Source organism: Nesoenas mayeri (genome assembly GCF_963082525.1).
Source record: "Nesoenas mayeri genome assembly, chromosome: 31".
In the NCBI taxonomy this organism is placed as follows: domain Eukaryota; kingdom Metazoa; phylum Chordata; class Aves; order Columbiformes; family Columbidae; genus Nesoenas; species Nesoenas mayeri.
This window is the reverse complement of record NC_137567.1, coordinates 866,240-893,934: the sequence shown is the minus strand read 5'-3', so window position 1 is coordinate 893,934 and position 27,695 is coordinate 866,240. Positions and strand designations below refer to the sequence as shown.

Sequence of the window (27,695 nt, the reverse complement as noted above, 5' to 3'; positions counted from 1 at the left end):
CAAAGCCCCTCAGCCCCCCCTCAATAATGTCCCCCAAGACTCCCCCACCCCACAGCTCCCCAAACCCCCCCCCCCCCCAATTCCCTCCCCCAAATCTCCCCACCGGGACCCCCCCTCTCTATTCCCCCCCCTCCCCCCCCCAAAGGGCCACATCCATCCACGCAGCCGTCCATCTGTCCTGCCACAAAGGGGGTGCAGAGCAACAAGCGTGGGGCGCCCCCCACCCCCCCGTTCAAAAGGGGGTGACCCTGCGTCGGCAGCAGCCGCAGGTGAGGCAGCGCAGGGCGGCCATGCTGAGGTGGAACAGCGTCCCGTAATGGAACAGCAGCCGGTAGTAGGTCCCGACCGACAGATCCCCCGAGGGATCCGCGTACTTGAGAGCCACCAGCGGCGTGTACAGGCGGTTGGTTTGCGTGCGGAACGCCGGCCGCCGCGCGCCGATCACCGCCACGATGGCCTAAAGGAGGACAACCGGAGAGTCAGCCCCCCAGGATCATGGAGTCCAACCCTAACGCAATAAACGTGCCCAAGAAGCTCCTGTTCACCCTCCAAGTGATGGCGACTTCACCTCTGCCCTGGGCAGCCTGTTCCAACGCACAAAAACCCTTTTTGTTTTGGGTCCTGAGGTGATTCTGGCGCCATTTTGAGCCCTGAGGTGACTCTGGTGCCATTTTGAGCCCTGAGGTGATTCTGGCGCCATTTTGATCCCTGAGGTGATTCTGGCGCCATTTTGAACCCTGAGGTGATTCTGCTGCTGCCATGTTGAGCCCTGAGGCGATTCTGGCACCATTTTGTGTTCTGAGTTGATTCTGGCGCCATTTTGAACCCTGAGGTGATTTTGGTGCCATTTTGAGCCCTGAGGTGATTCTGGCGCCATTTTGATCCCTGAGGAGATTTTGGTGCCATTTTGAGCCCTGAGGTGATTCTGGCACCATTTTGACCTCTGAGGTGATTTTGGTGCCATTTTGAGCCCTGAGGTGATTCTGGCACCATTTGGAGCCCTGAGTGGATTATGACGCCATTTTGAACCCTGAGGTGATTTTGGGCCCATTTTGATCCCTGAGGTGATTCTGGTGCCATTTTGATGTCCCTGAGGGGATTCTGGTGCCATTTTGAGCCCTGAGGTGATTTTGGTGCCATTTTGATTCCTGAGTTGATTTTGGCGCCACTTTGAGCCCTGAGGTGACTCTGGCGCCATTTTGAGCCCTGAGGCGATTCTGGCGCCATTTTGAGCCCTGAGGTGACTCTGGTGTCCCTGGGGCCACCATTTTGAGCCCTGAGGTGATTCTGGCACCATTTTGAGCCCTGAGGTGATTTTGGCGCCATGTTGAGCTCTGAGGTGATTCTGGCGCCATTTTGACCCCTGAGGTGATTCTGGCGCCATTTTGAACCCTGAGGTGATTCTGGCGCCATCTTGATCCCTGAGGTGATTCTGGCGCCATTTTGAACCCTGAGGTGACTCTGGTGCCATTTTGATCCCTGAGGTGATTCTGGCGCCATTTTGACCCCTGAGGTGACTCTGGCGCCATTTTGATCCCTGAGGTGATTCTGGCGCCATTTTGAACCCTGAGGTGATTCTGGCGCCATTTTGAGCCCTGAGGTAATTTTAGCGCCATTTTGATCCCTGAGGTGATTCTGGTGCCATTTTGACCCTGAGGTGATTCTGGCGCCATTTTGATCCCTGAGGTGATTCTGGCGCCATTTTGACCTTGAGGTGATTCTGGCGCCATTTTGATCCCTGAGGTGATTCTGGCGCCATTTGGAGCCCTGAGGTGATTTTGGGGCCATTTTGAGCCCCGAGCTGATCTTGGGATAATTTTGTTTGGAAAAACCCCTCAAGACCATGGAGTCCACCCATAACCCACCCCCAGCACTAAAATGTCCCCAAGAAGCTCCTCTGTTCACCCCCCAGTGATGGCGGCTCCAGCACCGCCCTGGGCAGCCTGTTCAACGCCCCACAGCCCTTTGGGGAAGAAATCCCCCCCAATTTCCACCCTCACCCTCCTTCTCCAGCCCCTTCCCAGCTCCGTTCCCTCCTCAACTCTCTCCAGCACCCCAGGGACCCCAAAACCTGCTCCACACCTCGGCCACGGCGGCCGGGCTCTGCCCCAGCGTGGTGAAGATTTGGTGGGACGCCGGCAGATAAACGTCCTTGAAATACCGCACAGTGTCCACGTCGGCGCCGGGGAACTCGGAGCGTGAAACCTCCTCCATCAGCTTCAGCTCAAAGTCCGTGTTGACAGGACCCGGCTCCACCATGGAGACACTGTGGGGTGCAGGTGGGTGCTTGGGGGGGGTCCGGAGCCACGTTGAGCCCCTCTGGGGTCCCCCTAATGCTCACAATACGTTGAACTGCAGCAGCTGCACGGCCAAGCTCTCACAAAACCCCTCCACGGCGAACTTGGAGGCAGCGTAGACATCATTGAAGACGATCCCTGCGGGCGCAGAGGGGCTGAGCACACCGAGACCCCCCCCTTTATAACACCCCCATCGCGGCGTGACCCCCAAACCTCACCCTGCAGCCCCATGACGCTGCTGACCACCACGATGTGCCCGTTCTGCCGCCGCTTCATGTCGGGGAGAACGGCTTTGATCATCCTCACAACCCCGAAGAAGTTGGTCTCGAAGATGCGCTTCATCTCCTCCACGCTCACGCTCTCCACCGGCCCCACGTGCCCCACGCCTGCGTTATTCACTGCCGAGCCATACGGGGGGCTCAGAGACCCCCCCCAAACGCCCCATGGGGTCTATCACCCCCCAGGTCGCTCACCCAGCACGTCCACGCGCCCCCCGGGGATGCTGGCCATGCATTCCGCCACCGAGCTGTCGCTGCAGACATCCAGGCGCTGGATGCTGAGCGTGGTGCCCAGCGCCGCTCCCGCCGCCGCCTCTAATTTCTCCTTCTTCCGCAGGTCCCGCATGGTGGCGATTACTGGGGGGACCCCAAACCCCAAAAACCAGCTTGGTGGCGACCCCGGATGCCAACCGGGTCAAGGTCAAGCAGGGACGATGATGTTCGTTAAGCTGCTTGGGTAACGTGGCTGTTAATTATCCCCTGGGACTAATCCCCCGGGTCAGTGGTGGGGCAGTGGGGCTGTGGGGACACGTGGTGCTGTGTGTGTGACAGCGGGTGGCACGGGGATGGGGACGGCGTACAGGGACCGCACACGTGTGTGTGTGTCCGGCGCGGTTACACACGTGTGCGCTCGTGGCCGTGTGCTGCTCGTGGTGGCCGTGTCGTCGTAGACTGTCCCGTGTCCCCAAGGGGCTGTCCTGTGTCCCCTTGGGCTGTCTTGTGTCCCCTTGGGCTGTCCCGTGTCCCTTTGGGGCTGTCCCGTGTCCCCATGGGCTGTCCCTTATCCCCATGGGACTTTCCCATGTCCCCATGGAGCTGTCCTGTGTCCCCATGGGGCTGTCCCATGTCCCCATGGGACTGTCCCTTGTCCTCATGGGCTGGCCCATGTCCCTGAGGGGCTGTCCCCTGTCCATTTGGGGCTGTCTTGTGTCCCCATGGGCTGTCCCGTGTCCTTATGGGGCTGTCTCATGTCCCTTTGGGGCTGTCTCCTGTCCCCATGGGCTGTCCCTTATCCCTATGGCGCTTTCCCATGTCCCCAAGGGGCTGTCCCCTGTCCCTTTGGGTCTGTCCCATGTCCCCATGGGCTGTCCCTTATCCCCATGGGGCTTTCCCATGTCCCCAAGGGGCTGTCCCGTGTCCCTTTGGGGCTGTCCCATGTCCCCAAGGGGCTGTCCCTTGTCCTCATGGGCTGTCCCCTGTCCCTGAGGGGCTGTCCCTTGTCCCCATGGGGCTTTCCCATGTCCCCAAGGGGCTGTCCCTTGTCCCCATGGGGATGTCCCTTGTCCCCATGGGCTGTCCCTTATCCCCATGGGGCTTTCCCATGTCCCCAAGGGGCTGTCCCTTGTCCCCATGGGGATGTCCCTTGTCACCATGGGCTGTCCCTTATCCCCATGGCGCTTTCCCATGTCCCTGAAGGGCTATCCCCTGTCCCCATGGGGCTGTCCCTTGTCCCCAAGGGTCTGTCCCATGTCCCCAGCTCCCCTCCACCTGGCAGCACAGTGGGTGGGGGCCACAGGGCACCTCATCTCACTAAAGTGGGCTCTGTGACCTTGGGGCCACAGGACATCAAGTCCTGGGGGGCTGTGGGGACAAAACCTCCAGGGACAGATCAACAGGGACCCCCCCCCCCCCCCAAACCCTGCACCTGTGCCCTCCTTGCTGGGACAGACATGGGGCCATGTGTCCCCTTGGGGACACTGCGGGAGGGCCCCCCCTCCCCAGCTCTCACCCTGGAAGCGCTGCTGGGGGTCCTGCGCCAGCTTGACGGCCACGGCCAGGCCGATGCCGGAGGAGCAGCCGGTGACGAGGACGGTGCGGCGCGCGGGGGCGGCCATGGCTGCGCTGGCCCACGGTCCAAAGGCTCTTATGAGATCAGGACCCGCCGTCACGTGGGAGCAGGATCAACCCCCCCAGAGACAGCCCCGGGGGGGCCACGGGGCCGTGGGTCCCCTCCCCTGCCCTTGGGGACACCCCTGATGGGATGGGGAACAAGTGACCCCCAGAGCCCCCCCCAGGACCACCCAACACCTCCAGGTCCCCCAGAGCCCCCTCATGCTCCCCAGGTCCCCCAGAGCCCCCCTGAGACCACCCAACACCTCCAGGTCCCCAGATCACCCCCAAGGTCCCCCAGAGCCCCCCCAGGCTCCCAAGGTCCCCCCAAGACCACCCAACACCTATAGGTACCCTAGAGCCCCTTGGAGCCCCCCCAGGCTCCCCAGGTCCCCCAGAGCCCCCCAGTTCCCCCTCAGGCTCCCCAGAGCCCCCCCAGGACCACCCAACACCTCCAGGTCCGCCAGAGCCCCCCCAGGCTCCCCAAAGGCCCCCCCATCCTGCACCCATCAGGGACCCCCACCCAGTCACGGGTGTCCATGGGGAGCTGGGACGAAGTGGCTGAGGGTTTTTTTGGGGGGGGGCTGCGTCACCCCCAAAGCTTTGGGGGGGGGACACACACACAAGGGCTGGGTTGGGGGGGGCCCGGGGGGGCTGTTACTGCAGAGACGAGGGTAAATATTTGTTGGGAAGTGGAAAATTTGGGGGGAGCGGAACCGAGGGACCATGAGTCAGGGATGAGGCAATGGGGGGGACTCGGGCCAGACGGGTCCCGGGGGGGCAGCGGCAGCTGTTGGGGGGGGGGTCCCCAAACCCCCCCACGCTGGGGGGCAGTGCGGCCAGTGGCAGCTGCAAGGGGGTTCCCCAAAACCCCCCCCACCCTGGGGATGCTGCACCCCAAAATCTACAATATTTGCTGTGGAGGTGGGGGGGCTCTGCACCCCTAAATTTGCTATAGGGCTGGGAGAAGTTTAGGGGGGTCCCTTCACCCCTAAACTGGCTGTGGGGCTGGAGGCAGGTTGGGGGGCTTTGCACCCCTAAACTGGCTGTGGGGCTGGGAGAAGTTTTGGGGGGTCCCTGCACCTTAAACTGGCTATGGGGCTGGGAGCAGGTTGGGGGCTCTTCACCCCTAATCTGTGGGGCTAGGGGGCAGGTTGGGGGGTCCCTTCACCCCTAAACTGTCTGTGGGGCTGGGAGTAGTTTGAGGGTCCCTGCACCCTAAACTGTCTATGGGGCTGGGGGCAGGTTGGGGGGCTCTTCACCCCTAAACCGTCTGTGGGACTGGGAGCAGGTTGGGGGCCTTTGCACCCCTAAACTGTCTATGGGGCTGGGAGCAGGTTGGGGGGCTCTTCACCCCTAATCTGTGGGGCTGGGGACTCCGCCGCCCTCGGTCTGTCCACATCCGAGCCCCCCGGGCCCGATCCTGGCGCTGGTGCCGGGTACCGCCCGTGGGCCGGGCTGCTCGGGGGGGGCGGGAGCTCCGGGGGGGCCGGTCCTTCCTTCCCCTCCCTCCCGTCCCGTCCCGTCCCGTCCCGTCCCCTCCCGCAGCCCCGACGAGCCCGGAGCGGGCAGGGCGGGTTCCGAGCTCCGGTACCGGCTACCGAGCTCCGGTACCGGGCAGCGGTTCCGCGCCCCCCCCGCGCCGGGCATGGAGCCGCTCCCGGTGCTCGCCGCCCTCCTCGCCGTGCTGCAGGGGCTGCCCCCGGCCCGCCCAGGTAACGCGCTCCGCGATGTCCCCCCCACGCCCACGCGTGTCCCCCGTTGCCACCCACCCCACTACCACGGGGGGGGCTCGGGGGCCACCGGCGGGGTGAACCCCGGGGTCCCAGCGGGGCGACACGGGTGTCCCCAAAAGGATCCCCCTCTACTGTCACGCGTGGGGTGTCCCCCCGCCGGGGGACCCACCAGTGCGTTCAGCACCACGGACAGGGCCTGGGGGGGCCCACGGCGGACACGGTGGGGGGGTCGGGGTACCCGTGGAGGGGGGACCTGCTGGGATATGGGGTTCAGGGGTCTCCTGTGGGGTCGCACAGTGGGTGACAGTGACCCCCACCCAGGGTGTTCCCCGTGGGAAAGGGGGACCCCCCCGGGGCAGGGTGCACCCCCCAGGTTCCCTGGCATCCCCAGGGTGGGGGTGCAGGTGGGGTGGGGGGACCCCGGACGCCTGGGTCCCTTGGCTGGCCCTGGGGGGGTGGTCTGGGGGAGCACCTGAAGCGTCACTAACAGGATTAGCACTGGCGTGGGGGCTCCCCGAGGTGACGGGGGGGTCGTGCCCCCCACCCCAAGATACCCCTTGGCTTTAGGGCACCCCCGTGAGCCCCCCACGCCCGGCTCTGGCATCCGGAGGGGCCGCTCCGGGGCCACCCATTAGCCCTCTATGGGGGGGTTCCCAGCCCGGGGGGGGGGCCCTCATCACCGCCCCCCTCCCTGGGGATCCCCGGCAGGAAACCAGCCCCATGTGCGGGGGTCAGGAGGGCCTGAGAGCCAGCTGGGCTGAGGCGGGGGGGTCAGCGCGTTCCCAGCCCAGCCCTGGCCTCTGGTGGCCCCAACCAGGCTTGTGGGGGGGGGTGAGGGTAATTTGGGGTGCCCCCCACCCCCCGATCGTGCTGCGGGGCTGCCCGGACAGGTCTGTGCGGCAGGGGGGGGTGGGTGCTGCCGCGGGCGGGGGGCCCCTCGCGCTCTGATGTGGCTGCAGCCACAGCCCCCCCACGCACACCTGGCTGTGCCGGATTAACCCTCCGTGGTTGGGGTCTGTGTCCCTGGGGGGGCGATGCCAGCACCCCAACCTTCCCACACCCCCAGCTGGGTGCAGCTGAAGGGTGACGGGGGGGGTCTGGAGGTGACGGAACCCGCTCGACCCATAGGGTGCACCCATGTTATTGTGGGGTGCACCCATGTTGTTGTGAAGTGCTCCCATGTTGTGGGGTGCTCCCGTGTCATGGGGTGCACCCGTGTTGTGGGGTGCTCCCATGTTGTGGGGTGCACCCGTGTTGTTGTGGGGTGCTCCCATGTTGTGGGGTGCTCCCATGTTGTGGGGTGCACCCATGTTGTTGTGGGATGCTCCTGCGTTATTGTAGGGTGCACCCATGTTATCATAGGGTGCTCCCGTGTTATTGTGGGGTGCACTCGAGTTATTGTGGGGTGCACCCATGTTGTGGGGTGCATCCTTGTTATCATGGGATGCTCCCGTGTTGTTGTGGGGTGCTCCCGTGTTGTTGTGGGGTTATCCCATGTTATCGTGGGGTGCTCCCATGTCATTGTGGGGTGCTCCTGTGTTATTGTGGAGTGCACCCGTGTTGTTGTGGGGTGCTTCTGTGTCATTGTGGGGTGCTTCTGTGTTATTGTGGGGTGCACCCGTGTTGTTGTGGGGTTATCCCATGTTATTGTGTGGTGCTCCCATGTTGTCATGGGGTGCTCCCATGTTATCGTGAGGTGTTCCCATGTTGTCATGGGGTGCTCCCGTGTTATCATGGGGTCCTCCCGTGTTATTGTGGGGTGCACCCGTGTTGTCGTGGGGTTATCCCATGTTATTGTGGGGTGCTCCCGTGTTATTGTGGGGTTCTCCCATGTTGTCATGGGGTTCTCCTGTGTTGTCATGGGGTGCTCCCGTGTTATCATGGGGTGCTCCCATGTTATTATGGGGTTCTCCCATGTTGTCATGGGGTTCTCCTGTGTTATCCCGGGGTGCTCCCGTGCCGTGGGGGGGTGCAGAGCGAGCCCAGGGGCGGAGGAATGCAGGGAAGGAATGTGACGGCCCCCCCGGTCCCCCCCGGCCCTTGCACCCACACAGCTGCCTGGCCCCGGGCCGGCCCGGCTTGGCCGCCACACGCAGGGGGATGGGGCCGCGGCCCCGCTCTAACCGGGGGGGTGTCACCGGAGGGTCCCCACCCCCGAAATGTCCCCCGTTCTCCCCACAGCAGTGCCCGTGGACGTGCTGCGGACGCTGGGCATGCAGGACGGCCGCGACGGCGTCACCATCACCGCCGGCATCTGTCCCCAGCGCCCGGGGACGCAAGACCCCGACTTGGCTTTCCGCGTGGACAACCGCACCCAGCTCAGCGCGCCCACCCGCCAGCTCTTCCCCGGTACGGCACCCATGGCTTGCATCTCCTTTTGGGGGTGCAGAGCCGCCTCTGGGGGGGTCCCTGATTGTCCTCCTATTCGCAGACGGCTCCTTCCCCGAGGACTTCGCGGTGCTGGCCACGGTGCGCGCGCGGCGCGGGGGACAAGCCTTCCTGCTCTCGGTGTACGACGAGCGCGGCGTCCAGCAGCTCGGCGTGGAGATCGGCCTCTCGCCCGTCTTCCTCTATGAGGACCAGGAGGGACGGCCCCCCCCCGAGCGCTACCCCGTGTTCCGCAGGGTCAACCTGGCTGACGGCAGGTGAGGGACAAGGAGTTGGGGGGACGCGTTTCGGGGTGGGGGGTCCGCAGGTCCCTCTCGCTGCCAGCGAGTCCCGTCTCCCCGCAGGTGGCACCGCGTGGCGTTGGCCGTGGAGGGCACCAACGTCTCCTTGCTGGTGGATTGTCACCTCCTGGCCACGCTGCCGCTGGAGCGGGGACCTCAGCCCCTCGTTAGCACCGAGGGGGTGACGATTTTTGGGGCCCGGCTCTTGGATGAGGAGGTTTTCGAGGTGCGTCCTTCCCCAAATCACGTCCCAGAGGCCTTGGCTGACCCTGGTAGGGAGGGGTCTGGGGAAAAGGGGGGGACCCGGTTGTGCTGGGGGGCGCCCTCTGTCCCTAAGGGGTGTCCCTGTCCCCAAGGGGCATCCCCGTCCCCGTGGGGTGACCTGATTCCTCTCCCTGCATTCCTGCCCGCTGCAAATGTCAAGGCAAAGAGACAGCATTGAGGCAAGCGGGGGTGGCCCCCCCAGCCCATTTTGTCCCCAGCAGGCAGACAAGTGTCCCTTTGTCCCCTTTCCCCCCCCGCCCAGGCCACCCCTGGCTCTTGCACCCGTATCCAGGGCGTGCGTCTGCACCCGTTGGGCCCGGGGTGTGAATTTGGGGGGGTGAAACCCGCCACCCCCTCGTGTCCCCCCGTTGTCCTTTGCCGCAGGGTGACGTCCAGCAGCTGCTGTTGGTGGCCGACCCCGAGGCCGCCCGCTCCTATTGCCACCTCTACATGCCCGACTGCCACCAGCCCCTGCTCTACCCGCTCCTCGCGCCCTTCCCGGAGGAGGTGAGCGCCCATACTGGGGAGGGGGACGGCTGGGACCCCGCGGAGCTCCATGTGGGGGGTCACAGGGTCCCCGACACCCCCATTTCTGTCCCTGTCCCCTGCAGAGTGACCTGGAGCCCACGGCCGCCCCACGGAGGAAGGGCAGGAAGGGGAAAAGGAAGGGCAAGGGCAAGGGCAAGAAGAGGAGGAACAAGGAGCTGCCGGAGCAGCCCGAGCCCTCCGCACCCTCTGTCACGGCCAGCCAGGTAGAGAACGCAACTAACTAACCCACTCTTCAGCTGGTTAACCCACCCTGGTTAACCCAGCTCTGCCAACCTGCAACGTGCCAGCGCTGCCGTGGCTCAGCCCCTCACGCCGGCACCCGAATCCGGCTTCAAATCCCTGCGGGTGCCGAGCCCACCGCGTCCTGGAGCCGTACGTGGAGCTCCCGCCTTGTCCTTGCACAATTTGGGGCAAAACGGGCTGGTTTTGGCCACGCTGGCCCCTGTGGAGCGGAACCTTTGGGTCTGCTGGACATGGCTGCCGGCTGCTTTTGAGCGGCTCCTCACAATGATTTGGGGTAGCCCGGTGGCTGGCGTGTCCCCAGGAGGGTGCTGAGCTGTCCCCACAGCTCCTGGCCCTGGAGGGCAGCCCCCCCACCTCCGCCTTCGGCCCTGTTGGCTCTGGAAATGGGTCAGGGCTGCAGCTGGGGACGGTGCCGCCGGCCAACGGTGGCCCCGGGGACGGTGGCCCCTCCTGCCGATGACTCAACCTTGGCCCCGGCGAGCGGGGAGAGACCCGGCGAGGGGTGGCCGTGCTCCAGGTGCTGCTCGGAGCCAAGATTTGGGGGGGAACGGCCGCCCCCGCGCCCCCGAGCAGCAGCTGCCCAGCCCTGACTCGCTGTCCCAGCGCTTTGTCCCAAAACGGGGAACGGCACCGGTGTCCCCAATCCAAGCAGGGGCTGTGGCGGGGTGGGGATGTCCCCAATACACCCGTGACTCCCCCCAAAAGCATCTCCCGGTCCCACGGGACCCCCCGAGGGGTCAGCACCTCCCTCTGCCGCAGCGCTCCCTTCCTCACCCCGCGCCCTTTCCGCATCGCCCAAGGCCAGCGCGCCCACGCCGACGGCGCCGTCCCCGGAGGAGAGCTCCGTGTCACCCGTCCCCTCCAGCCTTGTCACCACCGTCAGCGTCACCCTGAACGGCACCGACCCCTTCGAGGTACCGCCGGGGGCTGGGGGAGGCAGGGGAGGTTCCCACCGCCTTGTCACCCCCCAACGTGTCCCCGTCCCTTAGGATGCTGCTGAGGAGCTTGTGCTTGAACTTGAGGATGGGGACGCTGGAGGTGGCAGCGCGGAGCTGCCGGGCTACGAGGACGATGGTGACGGGGACCCAGCGAGCCGGGAGCGCTTTGGCCCCGTCGAGCGGGAGCGGATGGTGATCCAGGCTGCCCAGGTGACACTGGGGACGGGGACAGGGACCCCCCAGTTATGGCCGGTTGAGCCGGGGCCATGGGGTGGGTCTGGGGGACAAGGGATGGGTCTGGGGGACAAAGGATGGGGTCCAGGGGCCACAGGATGGGTCTGGGGGCCACGGGACGGGATCAGGGGCCACAGGATGGGTCTGGGGGCCATGAGATAGATCCAGGGCCACAGGTTGGGGTTCAGGGGCCACGGGATGGGGTCTGAGGGTCACAGGATAGGTCTGGGGGCCACAGGATGGGTCCAGGGGCCACAGGATGGATCCAGGGCCACAGATGGGGTTTGGGGGCCACAGGACAGGTCCAGGGACCACAGGATGGGTCCAGGGGCCATGGGATGGGTCTGGGGCCATGGGATGGAGTCTGAGGGCCACAGGATCGGTCCAGGGACCACAAGATGCGGTCCAGGAGCCGTGGGATAGGTCAAGGGCCACAGGATGGGGTTCAGGGGCCACAGGACAGGACCAGGGGCCATGGGGTGGGGTCTGGGAGCCACAGGATGGGTCTGGGGGCCACAGGATGGGTCCAGGGCCACCGGATGGATGCAGGGACCTCATAGATGGCTCAAAGCCGTCACCCCAGCCCGGCTCTCAGCTGTTTCACCCCCCCGTGTTTTTCAGGAGCCCAGTCTGAAGGGGCAGAAGGGCGAACCAGCCATCGTGGAGCCAGTGAGTGGGATACACCCCCCCCCGCCAAAAAAGGGCCACATGGCCCCCAGCCCTCCTGTGACACCCCGGGGCCACCGTGGGAGACAGCTGGCAGGACGGGGCTCGTTCTCATCTCCTTTAGGGTCGGCGATTCGAGGGGCCGCCGGGTCCCCCAGGCCCTGCGGTGAGGAGCTGGGGGGGCGAGGGGGGAGCGCGGGAGACGCCGAAGCGTTAACACGCTGCTGTGCTCTGCGCAGGGGGAAACTGGTCCCCTGGGACCACCGGGACCACCAGGGCTGCCCGGGGACCCCGGCGATCAGGTACGGAGGAAACGGGGGGGCTGTGATGGGGCTGTGATGGGGCAGGGGGGCTCTGATGGGGCAGGGGGGGCTGTGACGGGGCTGTGATGGGGTGGGGGGGCTTTGACGGGGCTGTGATGGGGCAGGGGGGGCTGTGATGGGGCTGTAAGGGGCAGGGGGGGGTGTGATGGGGCTGTAAGGGGCAGGGGTGCTGTAACGGGGCTGTGATGGGGCTGTGATGGGGCAGGGGGGCTGTGACGGGGCTATGATGGGGCAGGGGGGGCTGTGATGGGGCTGTAATGGGGCAGGGGGGCTGTGATGGGGCTGTGATGGGGCAGGGGGGGCTGTGACGGGGCTGTGGTGGGGCAGGGGGGCTGTGATGGGGCTGTAAGGGGCAGGGGGGCTGTGACGGGGCTGTAATGGGGCAGGAGGGGCTGTGAAGGGGCTGTAATGGGGCAGGGGGGCTGTGATGGGGCTGTAATGGGGCAGGGGGGGCTGTGACGGGGCTGTGATGGGGCTGTAAGGGGCAGGGGGGCTGTGATGGGGCTGTGATGGGGCAGGGGGGGGCTGTGACGGGGCTGTGATGGGGTGGAGGGGCTGTGATGAGGCTGTAAGGGGCAGGGGGGTCTGTGATGGGGCTGTAAGGGGCAGGGGGGGCTGTGATGGGGCTGTAAGGGGCAGGGGGGCTGTGATGGGGCTGTGATGGGGCAGGGGGGGCTGTGACGGGGCTGTGATGGGGCTGTAAGGGGTAGGGGGGCTGTGATGGGGCTGTAAGGGGCAGGGGGGCTGTGATGGGGCTGTAAGGGGCAGGGGGGCTGTGACAGGGTCAGAGCCGCCCCGCGGCGGGCCGGGGGGGCCGCGGTGTCCCGGTGCGTGCCGGGGCGTGCCGGGGCGTGCCGGGGCGCTGGAGCTGCAAGCCCTGAGCTGACAGCTCGTGACAGCGCGGTGACGGCTCATCCCCCCCCGCCCCCCCACCCCAGGGTCCCGCGGGACGGCCGGGGCTGCCGGGAGCCGACGGGATCCGCGGCCCCGCGGGGACCATGATCATGTTGCCGGTGAGTTTTGGGGACGGACAGGACCCTCGGGGACAGCTCTGGAGGCGACACCGAGCTGGCTGGCCCCGGGGGGTGGGCGCTAGGGGCTCCCCACACCCCTCACCCTGCTCCATACCCCCCCAGTTCCAGTTTGGGGGGGACTCCCTCAAGGGCCCCACCGTCTCTTTCCAAGAAGCCCAAGCCCAAGCGATCCTGCAGCAGGCGAAGGTACAGACCCCCCCAGGACCCCCCCAATGACCCCCCCAAACCAGCCCCCCCATTTCCCCTCAACCCCTCTTCCCTTCTCCCCCCAGCTCGCCATGAAGGGCCCCCCAGGTCCCATGGGGCTGACAGGCCGCCCAGGACCACTGGTGAGTACTGGGCCAATGTGAAGTGTGTGTGCGCCCCCCCCCCCAAAAAGCACATCTCAAACCTTCACCGGGGGGTCTCCATGCTTTGTTTTTTTAGGGTCTACCTGGACACCCAGGCCTGAAAGGAGACGCTGGGGACATGGGGCCACGGGTGAGAGAAGAGGGGTGGGGGGTGATGCCCCTGGGAGGGGGCTGGTGAGCCCTGACCCCCCCCCCAAACACTGATCCCCCCCTTTTCTCCATCAGGGTCCCCGGGGGTTGCAGGGGCCGCCGGGGCCACCGGGGAAACTGGGCAGACGGGTAAGAACTGGAGGGCTTGGGGTTTTGTCACCCCCAAATGTCCCTGCCCAGCTGTCACAGTGCCCCTTTTCCGGGGGGGGGCTCTGAGTTCTGGGCCCCTTCCCACCCCCCCGGATTTGTCTTGCAGGGTCGCGCTGGAGCTGACGGTGCCAGGGGACTCCCGGGGGACACCGGCCCCAAGGTCTCTCACGGGGGGTGACATTGGTGCTGGGGGGTCTTGGTGTGGCGGGGGGGGGGACAAGAGCTCAGCCTGATGCTTGTCTGACCCCCCCCAGGGTGACAGGGGCTTCGATGGGCTGCCGGGGCTGCCGGGAGAGAAGGGCCACCGGGTAAGTGGGACCTCAGCATGTCCCCTCCTGTCACCCTGTCCCCACGTCACCCTCTCTCTTGTGCAGGGTGACATGGGAGGGGGCCTCAGTGTGTCCCCTCCTGTCACCCTGTCCCCCCCTCACTCTCTTCCTTGTGCAGGGTGACATGGGGGGGGCCTCAGTGTGTCCCCTCCTGTCACCCTGTCCCCACACCCCCCTCACCCTCTCTCTTGTGCAGGGTGACATGGGGGGGGCCTCAGTGTGTCCCCTCCTGTCACCCTGTCCCCACGCCCCACGTCACCCTCTCCCTTGTGCAGGGTGACATGGGGGGGGCCTCAGTGTGTCCCCTCCTGTCACCCTGTCCCCACGTCACCCTCTCCGTTGTGCAGGGTGACATGGGGGGGGGGGGGGCCTCAGTGTGTCCCCTCCTGTCACCCTGTCCCCACGTCACCCTCTCCCTTGTGCAGGGTGACATGGGGGGGGCCTCAGTGTGTCCCCTCCTGTCGCCCTGTCCCCACGTCACCCTCTCTCTTGTGCAGGGTGACTTGGGGAAGCCAGGACCAACTGGCCCCCCCGGGGAGAAAGGCGCCAAGGTGAGGAGTTGGGGGGGGGGACACGGGAACACATGAACCCCGCTGGTTTTGGGGGGGACACATTCAATTCCATTCTGTCCCCCCCAGGGCTCCGATGGCCTCCCAGGACCTCGGGGACAACCAGGGGAACCTGTGAGTACCCCACCTGGCTTCTCCCCCAGCCCAAAGAGCGGCGGGGAGGGGGGGGACACAAGTTTGCCCCCCCCATTTTCTTCCTTCAGCTTTTTGGGGAAGAGCTTTGCGCACCAGACTCCCCCACCCTGGGGAATTTGGGGTGCTGGGGTCACCTGAGCCCCCCCCGACCCCCCTGTCTTTGTCCTTAGGGTGCACGAGGCCTCATTGGCACCCGTGGCCCCCCCGGCCCCCCCGGCCCCCCGGTATGAGACACCCATCCTTCTATCCGTCTGTCTGTCTGTCCCCAAGGGGATTTGTCTCTGTCACCCATCACCTTGGGGTGCGGTGTCACCCTGACCCCCCCGTTCCTCCGCAGGGTGCCAGCGGCATCGACGGGGCACCGGGGCCCAAAGGCAACGTGGTGGGTGTCACGGGGGACCCCCCCCAACCCGAATTAAGCCAAGAAGTGTGGGAGCAGCACTACTGGGTGCTCTTGGGGGGGTGCTGGGGGTCATGGGGGGTGGTCTAAGGGGGGTTTTTTACTGCGCTGATGGACTTTGCCCCCCCCCCAGGGAATCCAAGGGGAGCCGGGACCCCCGGGACAGCAAGGGAACCCTGGGCCGCAGGTACCGCTGCTGTTGGGGGGGCAGTGGGGTGTCCCCACAACACTGGGGGGTCCCCAGTCTCCCCCCATCACCCCGCTCTGTTCTGCAGGGTCTCCCCGGCCCCCAGGGCCCCGTCGGGCTCCCGGGGGAGAAGGTGAGTGGATTTGGGGGGGGGACACCCCGACATCCCCAGCTCCGAGCAGGTCCTGGGGGGCCCAGGGGTGTCCCCTTGGTGTCCCCATGTGTCCCCCTCTCCCGCAGGGCCCGCCGGGGAAGCCGGGAATCCAGGGGGTGGCTGGGGCCGACGGGCCCCCGGTGAGTACAGGCTGGGCGGGTCACTGTGTCCTTTTGGGGGGGGGGGGGGTCACTGTGTCCCCTGGGGGGGTCACTCTGGTCCCCAACACAGCGGGGACACCAGGGCAGTGTCACCATCCCAGTGTGTCCCCACAGGGTCACCCTGGCCGAGAAGGACCAGCCGGAGAGAAGGGCCTCCAGGTGAGGGGCTGTCCCCCCCAGCACCCCAAATGGGGGGGGTAGGATCCCATTTTTTTTAGGGGGGGGTCCCCATTTTTGTCACCTCTCTCTCTGTCCCCAGGGCCCTGTGGGTGCCCCCGGTCCCGTTGGTTACCCGGGACCCCGGGGGGTGAAGGTAAGTGGACCCCCCACCTCTGCATGGTGTTGGGGGGACAGGAGGTGTCCCCCGTGGGTTAGGGGACACACAAGCCCCTCTGTGTCCCCTCTGTGTCCCCTCTGTGTCCCCTTTGTGTCCCCTCTGTAGGGAGCGTTTGGTGTGCGGGGCCTGAAGGGCAGCAAGGGGGAGAAGGTAAGAGGGGCCCCAGGGGACAGGAGGAGGGTCCTTGTCCCCGCTCTTGGGGGTCACTCATCCTTGGGGCGGGGGGGGACACTTGGGGACAGCCCCTCTGGTGGGATTTGGGGCTCAGCTCCACATTGTGACCCCCCACCTGGGGCTTGCTAATGCATTCTCACCCCCCCCCCCCAAATGTGTCTTTGTTTCAGGGAGAAGATGGATTCCCTGGCTTTAAGGGGGACATGGGCCCCAAGGGGGACCGGGTAAGTGGGGTGTCCTGGGGGGGGCTCATGGGTGTCCCCTCCTCAGGGCTGTGGGGGCTGTGAGTGCCACCATGTGCAGGACATAGCTCTGTTGAGGTGGGGGGGGACACAGTTGGGGACCCCAGGGAGGGGCCCTGTGTCTGTTGGGGACAGCTGGGGACCCCGGGGAGCAGCTGTGTGTTTTGAGGGGACAGTTGGGGACCCCTGTACCCCCCCAGCGTGCTCCCCCCTCCGCGTTCCCGTTGCAGGGTGACCAGGGCCCGCTGGGTCCCCGCGGCGAGGACGGTCCCGAGGGGCTAAAGGGACAGACGGGTCTCGTGGGGGAACCAGGTGCTCCCGGCCCCGCAGGCGAGAAGGTGAGGGGACCCGCGTGTCCCCCCGTGTCCTCTCATGTCCCCCCATGTCCCCTGTGTCCCCCTGTGTCCCAAAGTGCCCACCTGTGTCCTCTTGCATCCCCCTGTGTCCTCTCATGTTCTCCCGTGTTCCCCATGTCCTCCCGTGTTCCTCCGTGTCCTCTCATGTCCTCCCATGTCCCTTGTGTCCTCCCGTGTCCCCTATGTCCTCCCGTGTTGCTCCGTGTCCTACTGTGTCCCCCCATGTCCCCTGTGTCCCCCTGTGTCCCAAAGTGCCCACCTGTGTCCTCTTGCATCCTCTTGTGTCCTCTCATGTCCCCCCATGTCCCCTGTGTCCCCCTGTGTCCCAAAATGCCCCCCGTGTCCTCTTGCGTCCCCCTGTGTCCTCTCATGTCCTCCCGTGTCCCCCATGTCCTCCCGTGTCCCCCATGTCCTCTCGTGTTCCCCCATGTCCTCTCATGTCCTCCCATGTCCCCGTGTCCTCCCGTGTCCCCCCATGTCCCCTCATGTCCCTCCGTTTCCTCTTCCTCTATGTCCTCCCATGTCCCCCCATGTCCTGTGTCCTCCCATGTCCCCCCGTGTCCTGTGTTCCCCCATGTCCCCCATGTCCCCTTGTGTCCCCGTGTCCCCACAGCTCAGCTCCACTCTCTCCCTTGCAGGGCAAACTGGGGGTGCCGGGTCTCCCGGGGTATCCGGGGCGCCAGGGCCCCAAGGTGAGCACAGAGGAGACTTTGGGGTGTCCCCATGACCCCAAGTGCCACCTCGGCCCTGGGTTGTCACTTGTCCCCTCTCTCCTTAGGGCTCCACCGGCTTCCAGGGTCCCACAGGGCTGGCGGGCGAGAAAGGCAAGAGAGTGAGTCAGCCCTGTGCCAGTGTCACACTGTCCCCCCTCCCTGTCCCCCAAATCCGGCTCTGTCCCCACGGTCCTGGTGTCACAAACGCGCTCGGGCTCGCTCTGTCCCCTGGGGGACACTGCGGGGGCTGCTGTCCCCATAACGTCCTCTGTCCCCGCAGGGCAAGGCCGGCCAGGCCGGGCAGACGGGACAGCGGGGGCCACCGGTGAGTCACGCGCTCCCTGCCCGCTTCCCCAGTTCCCAGCCCAGTTCCCAACCCCATTCCCAGCCCAGTTTCCCAGTTCCCAACTCAGTTCTCCAGTTCCCCAGTTCCCAGCCCAGTTTCCCAGTCCCTAACCCCATTCCCAGCCCAGTTCCCAGTTCCCAGCCCAGTTCCCAGTTCCCAACCCCATTCCCAGCCCAGTTCCCTATTCCACTCCCATCCCAGTTTCCCAGTTCCCAACCCAGTTCTCCAGTTCCCAGCCCCATTCCCAGCCCAGCTGCCCAGTTCCCAGCCCAGTTTCCCACTCCACTCCCATCCCAGTTTCCCAGTTCCCAACCCAGTTCTCCAGTTCCCCAGTTCCCAGCCCAGTTCCCAGTCCCTAACCCCATTCCCATCCAGTTCCCAGTTCCCAGCCCAGTTCCCAGTTGCCAACCCCATTCCCAGCCCAGTTCCCAGTTCCCAGCCCCATTCCCAGCCCAGTTCTCTATTCCACTCCCATCCCAGTTTCCCAGTTCCCAACCCAGTTCTCCAGTTCCCCAGTTCCTGGCCCCATTCCCAGCCCAGCTGCCCAGTTCCCAGCCCAGTTCCCAACCCCATTCCCAGCCCAGTTTCCCAGTTCCCAACCCAGTTCTCCAGTTCCCCAGTTCCCAGCCCAGTTTCCCAGTCCCTAACCCCATTCCCATCCAGTTCCCAGCCCAGTTCCCAGTTCCCAACCCCATTCCCAGCCCAGTTCCCCAGTTCCCAGCCCCATTCCCAACCCCATTCCCAGCCCAATTCCCTACTCCACTCCCATCCCAGTTTCCCAGTTCCCAGCCCAGTTCCCAGTTCCCAACCTCGTTCCCAGCCCAGCTGCCCAGTTCCCAGCCCAGTTCCCAGTTCCCAGCCCAGTTCCCAGTTCCCAAGCCCATTCCCAGCCCAGTTCCCAGCCTCATTCCCAACCCCATTCCCAGCCCAGTTCCCTACTCCACTCCCATCCCAGTTTCCCAGTTCCCAACCCAGTTCTCCAGTTCCCAGCCCCATTCCCAGCCCAGCTGCCCAGTTCCCAGCCCAGTTCCCCACTCCACTCCCATCCCAGTTTCCCAGTTCCCAACCCAGTTCTCCAGTTCCCCAGTTCCCAGCCCAGTTTCCCAGTCCCTAACCCCATTCCCATCCAGTTCCCAGCCCAGTTCCCAGTTCCCAACCCCATTCCCAGCTCAGTTCCCCAGTTCCCAGCCCCATTCCCAACCCCATTCCCAGCCCAGTTCCCTACTCCACTCCCATCCCAGTTTCCCAGTTCCCAACCCCATTCCCAGTTTCCCAGTTCCCAACCCCATTCCCAGCCCAGTTTCCCAGTTCCAAACCCAGTTCTGCAGCTCCCAGCCCCATTCCCATCCCAGTTTCCCAGTTCCCAACTCAGTTCCCCAGTTCCTATCCCCATTCCCAGCCCAGTTCCCCAGTTCCCAACCCAGTTCCCCAGTTCCTATCCCCATTCCCAGCCCAGTTTCCCAGTTCCCAACCCAGTTCCCCAGTTCCTATCCCCATTCCCAGCCCAGTTCCCCAGTTTCCCAGTTCCCAGCCCCATTCCCAGTTCCCCAGTTCCCAGTTTCCCAGTGCCCCCCCCTCACCTCTTTGCCCCCCGCCCGCAGGGTCTCCCAGGGGAGCGGGGGCTGCCCGGCCCCACGGGAAAACCCGGCCCCAAGGTAAGTGGCACCTTGACCTTGTCCCCACTGTCCCCACGTCCCCATCGCCTGCCTTGTGGGGGGGGCGCTGCCAGTGGGGCTGATGTTGGGGGGGGGTCTTTACTGTCACCCTCTGCCTCTTTCTGTCCCCACAGGGAGATCCCGGCCATGACGGGGCCCCCGGCGCCGTGGGCGAGAAGGTGACGGGGATGTCCCCAGGATGGGGACAACGGGGTGCTGGGCATGGGGACCAGTTCCCAACCCCATTCCCAACCCACTTCCCACCCCAGTTTCCCAGTTCCCACCCCCATTCCCAATTTCCCCCTCCCACCCCCTGGGTGCTGGGGGGGCCCTGGGTGGAGCCGCTGACCAGGGGGTTTCTGTCCCCCCCCAACAGGGTCCCCAAGGTCCCCAGGGCCCCAGCGGCTTCCCAGGCACCAAAGGGCCCCCGGTAAGCGGTGACAACGCGCGTGGTCCTGGCGTGACGTGGGGGGACAGCGGCTGCCGCGTCCCCCCCCTCCCCTCACTGTGCCCAGAGGGGGTGCAGCAGAGGGGGGGTCCCTGACGCGGGGTGTCCCCCACCCTGTCCCCTCTGCTCCGCGCAGGGTCCCCCCGGGAAGGACGGTTTGCCGGGACACCCGGGCCAGCGCGGCGAGCCGGTGGGTGCCCCGATCCCTTCCCCAGGGTGGGGGGGACACTGGAAATACACAGCGTTCACCCCCCCCCGCACCCCCATTTCCTCTCCTCTGCAGGGGTTTCACGGCAAAACCGGCCCCCCCGGCCCCACGGGGGTGGTGGGACCGCAGGTGAGGATGGACACAGGGGGTGTTTAACTTGGGGGGGTTCATCACCCCCCCCCAAAATCTCACCCCGCGCTGTCCCCGCAGGGTAAATCAGGCGAGACGGGGCCCGTGGGGGAGAGGGGGCACCCCGGCCCCCCCGGCCCCCCCGGGGAACAGGGGTTACCCGGCGGCACCGGCCGAGAGGGAGCAAAGGTAGGAGCCGCACCGGGGGGGTCCCACCGCTCGCCGGGACCCCCACACCCTAGAACAAAGTGGGGGGGCTGGGGTGACCCTCACAGGGCTCGGTGTGGGGGGGGCAACGCTCTCTGCTCCTCCTGTCCCCTTGCAGGGTGACCCCGGCCCCCCCGGCAGCCCCGGGAAGAGCGGCCCCCCCGGCACCCCCGGCTTCCCCGGCACACGGGGGGCACTCGGAGAGACGGTCAGTGCTGCTCGGGGCGCCCAAAGTGGGTCTGGGCCACGGTGGGGGGGGCACTTCTAACCATCCTTCTGCCCCCCCAGGGTCCACCTGGCTTGAAGGGGGGTGAAGGGCCCCCCGGCCCCCCCGGCCCCACGGTGAGTACAAAGCGTGGTGGCGTTCAGGGGGTTACTGGAGCTTTGGGGTGTCTATAGGGATATCTGTGCTCCTTGGGGAGCCATTTTGCGCCCCCCCCAGCTGAAAATTCCTGTTGAGGAAGAGGAAGGTTTGTTTGGAGAGGAGGAAGACGGGGGGGTCTTCCCATGTCCCCCCCCCCACGTCTCTTTTCTCCCCAGGGTTCCCCTGGCGAGCGAGGCCCCACGGGGGCAGCTGGAGGCATCGGGCTGCCGGGCCGGGGGGGTGCGCAGGGCCCCCCCGGTCCCATTGGAGAGAAGGGCTCCCCGGTAGGTGCAGGGGGGGTGCAGGGAGGGGACAAGCTGAATGTCGCCCCCCTCCCCAGCCCCTCAGCCCTTTCCTCTTCCCCCCAACAGGGCGAGCGGGGGCCCGTGGGACCGGCCGGGCAGGACGGGATCCAGGGTCCTGGGGGGCTCCCAGGGCCAAGTGGCCCCCCTGGCCCTGCCGGGGAGGATGGGGACAAGGTAAGTGGAGGGGGGGGGCGCACACACCCCCCTCCAGCGATGGCTCCTTGTCACTCCGAAGGGAACGGACCCCAGGCCAAGTGTTGGGGACGAGTCCCCTCGCAGATCTGGGGGACACTTGGAACGGGGGGGCGGGTTTCACCTAAAAGGGGGGGGGTTTCCCTGAGGTTGTTATGTGCCCCCCCCTCGCCACCGCGGGTTCTTACCCCATTTTCCCCTCGGGACAGGGTGAGATGGGGCTCCCCGGCCAAAAGGGCAGCAAAGGTGACAAGGGCGATGCGGTGAGTCCAGGGGGTGCTCTGTGTATGTGGGGGGGGGCTCTCCAGAGGGTGGGGGGGACATTTGGGGCTGCCCTAACCCTATGTGGGTGCTGCTGTCCCACAGGGCCCCCCCGGACCAACAGGGATCCAGGGACCCATGGGGCACCCCGGTCCTGCGGTGAGTAGCTGCTGAGCACCCTGACCGCCCCCAGATTAAACTCCTCATCCCCTGCCCCCCCCCCGCCCCACACTTTGGGGTCTCTATGGGGCAGGCGGTGCTGACCCCCCCTTTCTGTTGCCAGGGAGCGGACGGGGAGCCGGGGCGCCGGGGGCAGCAGGGCATGTTCGGCCAGAAGGGGGACGAGGGATCGCGGGGACACCTGGGCCTCAGCGGCCCCCCCGGCCTGCAGGTGAGGACTCGGGGGGGGACACAAGGGACACACGCCTTGGGGCACCTTCTGCCTTGCCCCGAGGGGCCTGCAGACCCCCCCGGGTAACCGCTGCTTCCCCCAGGGCATGCCGGGCCCCCCCGGCGAGAAGGGCGAGAATGGAGACGTTGGCCCCATGGTAAGGAAACCCCCCAGGTCTGTGCCCCCCCCTCCGCCTAATCTCCCTTCTACATTTACATTCTGACCCCCCCTCTTTACATTCTGACCCCCCCCCTTTACATTCTGACCCCCATTTACATTCTGACCCCCCCCTTTTCAGTCTGACCCCTCCCCTATACATTTTGACCCCCCCTTTGCAGTCTGACTCCCCTTTACATTCTGACCCCCCCTTTGCAGTCCGACCCCCCCTTTACATTCTGACCCCCCCCCTTTTCAATCCGGCCCCCCCTTTACATTCTGACCCCCCCTTTTCAGTCCGACCCCCCCTTTACATTCTGACCCCCCCTTTGCATTCTGACCCCCCCTTTTCAGTCCGACCCCCCCTTTACATTCTGACCCCCCCTTTACATTCTGACCCCTCCTTTTCAGTCCGACCCCCCCTATACATTCTGACCCCCCCTTGGCAGTCTGACCCCCCCTCTGTGCTCCCCACAGGGTCCCCCCGGCGCACCAGGACCCCGTGGGCCACAGGGACCCAGCGGTGCCGAGGTCAGTACGGCCCTGGGGGGCTCCGGGGGGGGCTGTTGGGTGTCCCCGAGCGGGGGTTCACCCCATCCTCCTGCTTTAGGGCCCCCAGGGGATGCCGGGCGGCGTGGGGCAGCCGGGCGCCGTGGGAGAAAAGGTAAGCCCCACTTTTGGGGGGGGGATAGGGGGCAGAGCTGTGTGTCCCCCCCCAGCACCAAGCAGTGTCTGCCCTGTTGGTTTTTGCCCCCCCAGGGTGAACCGGGTGAAGCGGGAGACCCCGGAGCCCCAGGGGAGCCCGGACCCCCTGTGAGTATCCCCGAGGGGGCTGGGGGGGGGTCTTTTAGGGACAAAACAGGGTGGGGGGCAGATCCTGGGGACACTTTTAGTGTCCCCTCCTGCTCTGATGTCCCCCCCCATCCCTCGGCAGGGTGTGAAAGGGGACGTGGGGGAGAAGGGGGATGCGGGGCCATCGGGGGCAGCGGGACCCCCCGGCAAGAAGGGGCCACCGGGAGACGACGGAGCTAAAGGCAACGTGGTGAGTGGGGGGGCACACTGCCCCGAGCCCCCCCGTGTTCCCCCTGCTCACCCTCTGGTCCCATTCCCTGCTGTCCCAGCAGGCGGAGGGTTTGGGGCTCCCTCTCTGTGCCCCCCCATCATGTCCCTTTCTCCCCACAGGGTCCCATCGGCTTCCCGGGTGACCCCGGCCCCCCCGGAGACCCCGGCGTGCCAGTGAGTAGCCCCGCCTCGCCCTTTCGAGGTGACGCTGTGCTGTCACTGCTGTGTCACCCTGGGGTGGCGATGGGGTCCAGAGGTGCCAAGACCCGCCCCGTTCTCTCCCCAGTGACCCGACAGCCTGGGGGGGGTAAAGTGGGGGGGTAAAGTGGGGGGTGCTCACTGTCCCCTGTGTCACAGGGGCTGGACGGCGCCGCCGGAGAGAAGGGTGACAGTGGGGACCCTGGTTTGCCGGTGAGTGGGACAACTGGGGGTGTTGTGGCTGCAGAATGTGTGAGGGGGTCACATTCCCAGCGGGGGGGCTGTGACTGAGCCGTGCTGCTTCCTTTCCCCCCCCTCCACGTGCCCCCCGCTCCTGGCTGCGGGACTGTCCCCTCGTCCCAGCTCTGGGATTGTCCCCTTGTCCCCTCACCCCAAATTCCCACTGGAATCATTTCAGGGTCCCCCAGGAGCATCAGGGGAGCCGGGACCCCCGGGCCCCCCCGGCCGGAGGGTGAGTCGGGGAAGGGCGACGGTGACATGGGGTGGGGGGACAGCGTGGGGTGACGTGTGACGGCTGCAGCTCCCGCTGTCCCTGTCCCCTCACCCAGGGACCCGTGGGACCGACGGGGCGCGAGGGCCGGCAGGGCGAGAAGGGTGCCAAGGTGAGTGGCGACTCCCCAGACCCCCCCTTTGAAAACCCTGGGGGCAGGAGCAGACCCCCCCTGCTTCTTGCAGGGGGGTGCCAGCCCCAAAACTCTGTCCTCGTGTCCCCAGGGACAACCAGGCACCGAGGGGCCACCCGGGAGGACGGGCCCCGTGGGGGCGCAGGGACCGCCGGGCCGGCCGGGCCCCGAGGGGCTGCGGGGGATCCCCGGCCCCGCCGTGAGTTGGGGGCTGCAGGGGGACATTCCCCATGTCCCCAAAGCCCCAGCTGGGTGACATCCCCTTGGGCACCAGGGGTGTTGTGGGGGGGCCCCTTTCCCACACCGTGTCTCTTGCAGGGTGAACAAGGCTTGTTGGGGGCTCCGGGCCAAGCGGGACCCCCCGGTCCCCTGGTAAGTTGGGGTGAGCGAGTTGGGGACCCCCCGGTGGGGACGTTGCGGGGTGCGCGACACCCTCCTCTTGCAGGGTCCCGTGGGTTTGCCTGGCCTCAAGGGAGACCCCGGCCACAAAGGAGACAAGGTGAGAGGAGGTGACAGTCACACGGGGTCACCCCAATTTGTCCCTGAGCCCCCCACCTCTGTCATTGGGGTGGGGACACTGTGTGACACTCCTCTGTCCCCAGGGCCACGCTGGCCTGATCGGGCTCATTGGGCCACCGGGAGAGATGGGGGAGAAGGGAGACCAGGGGCTCCCCGGCATCCAGGGCCCCCCCGGACCCAAAGGAGACCCTGTGAGTGTTTGGGGTCTCCCCTGAGCTTTGGGGGGGGAGGCACGAGGGACAGGGGGACATGGGGGTGACGCTGTCTCTATCCACAGGGTCTGGCTGGCCCCGCCGGCCCCACCGGCCCCCCCGGCCCCCCTGGGCTCTCGGTGAGTGTCTCCTTGTGCCGGGGGGGGTCACCAAGGGGCTCCTGCCCACCCTTAACCCCCCTGGGGGGCGTAGAGGAGCAGGTGGGAGCCCCAGGGAGGGGACACTGGGGGCCCAGCCAGTGTCTCTCTCCTCTTTTCTCATCCCACAGGGTCCCTTGGGGCAGAAGGGCTCCAAAGGCTCCCCGGTGAGTGCTGGGGAGGGACAGTGACAGCGGGGGGGGGGGACACAAATATACTCCCAGGGGACAACCTGAGACCCGTCCCAGCGCCGCGGGGCTGAGTCCTCTCCATTAACAGGGTGCTCTGGGTCCTCGAGGCGACACCGGCCCCCCCGGCCCCCCAGGACCACCGGTGAGTAAGCGACGCTTTGGACAGACACCCCTTCACTCTGTCCCCTCCCTGTGGGGGGGTCTAATGTCCCCTGTCCCCCCCACCCTCCTGCCTTCCCCCCAACCCGCTGCTCAACCCCATCCACCCAGGGCCCTCCAGCCGAGCTGCTGGAGCCGCTGCCCTCGAGCCGGAGGCACCGGCGAGCGGCCGAAGGGGCCGGGGGGGAGCAGCAGGGCCCCCCCCGCGGCACCGAGGGGCTGGAGGAGGTTTACGCGGCGCTCAGCTCCCTGCGCGGCGACGTGGAGCGGCTGCGGCGGCCCCTGGGCACCCCCGAGAGCCCCGCGCGCGTCTGCCGCGAGCTCCAGCTCTGCCACCCGCAGCTCCAGGACGGTGAGGGGTTGGTTTTGGGGGGGACACGCGGTGAAACGTGCCCCTGGGCAAACCCCGATCTGTCCGTCTGTCCGTCCTCCCCAGGCGAGTACTGGATTGACCCCAACCAGGGCTGCTCCCGCGACGCTTTCCGCGTCTTCTGTAACTTCACCGCCGGCGGCGAGACGTGTCTGTTCCCCGATAAGAGATTTGAATCGGTGAGTTTGGGAAGGTGCAGGTGTCCAAACCCCCCAAAACCAACCCTCTCTGGGGGGGCGCACGATGGGGGCGACTTGGGGTTCGCTTTCCCCATCCCTATGGGCTTTGTCCCCAACACCACGTCACCCCCAGGTCCGCCTGGCCGCCTGGAGCAGAGAGAAACCGGGGACGTGGTACAGCACCTTCAAACGGGGCAAGAAGGTGGGTGCTCCGCGTGCCGGGGGGGCCACCAACATCACCCCCGTCCCCTGGGCGTGTGTCCCAGCCCCTCTCCCGTCCCCCCCGCTGCAGTTCTCCTACGTGGACGCGGATGGGAACGCCGTCCCCGTCACCCAACTCACCTTCCTGCGGCTCCTGAGCGCCAGCGCCCGCCAGAACTTCACCCTCCTGTGCCAAAACGCCGCCGCTTGGTACGACGGCCGCACCGGCACCTTCACCCGCGCCCTGCGCTTCCGCGGGGCCAACGACGAGGAGCTGGGCCACGACCACCCGGCCACCCCCGTACGCGGCCTCCACGACGGCTGCCAGGTGGGTCACCGGGACGCCACGGCTCCGGCACCCAAACCGCGTGGCCCAACCTGCACCGGCGCCGCGGGTGCGACGATTCCATTCCAGAATCCCGGGATATCAGGGGTTGAAGGGACCTCAAAGCTCATCCAGTGCAACCCCCCAGGGCAGGAACACCCAGCTGAGGTGACACAGGAACATGTCCCTGTCTTGGAACTGAGGGGCCACAACTGGACACACTATTCCAGATGTGACACACTATTCCAGGTGTGGCCTCCCCAGGGCAGAGCAGAGGGGCAGGAGAACCTCTCTGACCTACTGAGCACCCCCTTCTAATCCCCCCCAGGTCCCATTGGCTTCCTGGCCACAAGGGCCCAGTGCTGGCTCAGCCCACAGCACCCGCTGTTCCCAGCTGGTCTCCCATCCAAGCACTGACCGGGCCCGACCCTGCTTAGCTTCCCACATCAGACGAGATGGGGCGTTCTCAGCGTGCTATGGCCATATATATATGTATATACATATATGTTCCCCATGTATTTCCTGATAGTATCTCAACTAAAGGTCAGAGTAGAGGGGCAGGAGAACCTCTCTGTCCTACTCACCACCCCCTTCTAATGTATCCCAGGTATCGTTAGTCTCCCATCCAAGCACTGACCGGGCCCGACCCTGCTTAGCTTCCCAGATCAGACGAGATGGGGCGTTCTCAGGGTGCTATGGCTGTATATATTTTATATATATATATATATCTGTGTTCCCCAAGTATATCCTGATAGTATCTGAACCAAACCCTTTTCTCAAGGGCAGCATAGGGGGGCAGGAGAACCCCTCTCAACCTACAAACCGCCCCCTTCTAACCCCCCCCAGGATGCGATTTCTCAGCCTTTTAACCTTTTTCTGTGCTAAGGGAGCGAGCAGGACCCCTTCTCCTTGCGGGGGAAGCTGTGCCGGGGCTCCATCCTCCCGACACCCCCCCTTTCCATATTGATCCCCATTAATGTCACCCCCCCGGCTCCTCTTCTCCAGACCCCAGCTCTTTGTCCCTTTCCTCACAGGGTAGACGTGTCCCCCCATCGCTCACCCCACATGTCACGTTTGTCCTCCCCCCGCAGGGTCGCCACGGCCAGGAGCGGACGGTGCTGGAGGTGACGTCGTCGCGCGTGGAGCGGCTCCCCCTGACCGACGTGGCCGTCCTGGATTTCGGTGACACCAACCAGAAATTTGGCTTCGAGCTGGGACCCGTCTGCTTCACGGGCTGAGCCCCGGACACCGCGTGGGGAGGGACGGGTTATTTTGGGAGGGGGGGGTCACCGGTCCCTTTGCCACCCCCCCCGCGCCAGGGCCAGCGACCCAGCGCCTGCTCTGGCAAACTCAGGACTCGGAGCCGCC

The 27,695-nt window shown here is 66.1% G+C and overlaps 2 protein-coding genes across 2 annotated transcripts; one reads left to right on the top strand and one right to left on the bottom strand.

Annotated features, from left to right (window-relative positions):
- Positions 1–232: 232 nt before the first annotated feature.
- On the bottom strand, positions 233–4,410 carry RDH8 (retinol dehydrogenase 8; the record flags this gene model as incomplete). The annotated part of the gene is made up of 6 exons (XM_080361327.1): positions 233–457; positions 2,083–2,266; positions 2,342–2,435; positions 2,516–2,695; positions 2,771–2,932; positions 4,305–4,410. The coding sequence occupies 6 exons, from the start codon at positions 4,408–4,410 to the stop codon at positions 233–235; spliced, it is 951 nt and encodes a 316-aa protein (XP_080217453.1).
- Positions 4,409–27,695, top strand: COL5A3 (collagen type V alpha 3 chain; the record flags this gene model as incomplete). The annotated part of the gene is made up of 68 exons (XM_080361325.1): positions 4,409–4,464; positions 5,954–6,120; positions 8,323–8,490; positions 8,573–8,786; positions 8,874–9,036; positions 9,459–9,581; positions 9,686–9,826; positions 10,667–10,780; positions 10,856–11,014; positions 11,660–11,707; positions 11,829–11,870; positions 11,944–12,006; positions 12,966–13,040; positions 13,164–13,247; positions 13,334–13,390; positions 13,488–13,541; positions 13,637–13,690; positions 13,818–13,871; positions 13,966–14,019; positions 14,538–14,591; positions 14,679–14,723; positions 14,915–14,968; positions 15,082–15,126; positions 15,278–15,331; positions 15,420–15,464; positions 15,572–15,625; positions 15,761–15,805; positions 15,906–15,959; positions 16,089–16,133; positions 16,328–16,381; positions 16,630–16,737; positions 17,394–17,447; positions 17,534–17,587; positions 17,749–17,793; positions 19,416–19,469; positions 19,604–19,648; positions 19,846–19,899; positions 20,054–20,107; positions 20,201–20,254; positions 20,336–20,443; positions 20,580–20,669; positions 20,750–20,803; positions 21,002–21,109; positions 21,197–21,304; positions 21,532–21,585; positions 21,689–21,742; positions 21,867–21,974; positions 22,078–22,131; positions 22,608–22,661; positions 22,741–22,794; positions 22,890–22,943; positions 23,065–23,172; positions 23,313–23,366; positions 23,550–23,603; positions 23,809–23,862; positions 23,960–24,013; positions 24,126–24,233; positions 24,353–24,406; positions 24,480–24,533; positions 24,637–24,744; positions 24,831–24,884; positions 25,034–25,069; positions 25,182–25,235; positions 25,364–25,604; positions 25,689–25,801; positions 25,935–26,003; positions 26,094–26,330; positions 27,419–27,695. The coding sequence occupies 68 exons, from the start codon at positions 4,409–4,411 to the stop codon at positions 27,563–27,565; spliced, it is 5,460 nt and encodes a 1,819-aa protein (XP_080217451.1). The 3' UTR covers positions 27,566–27,695.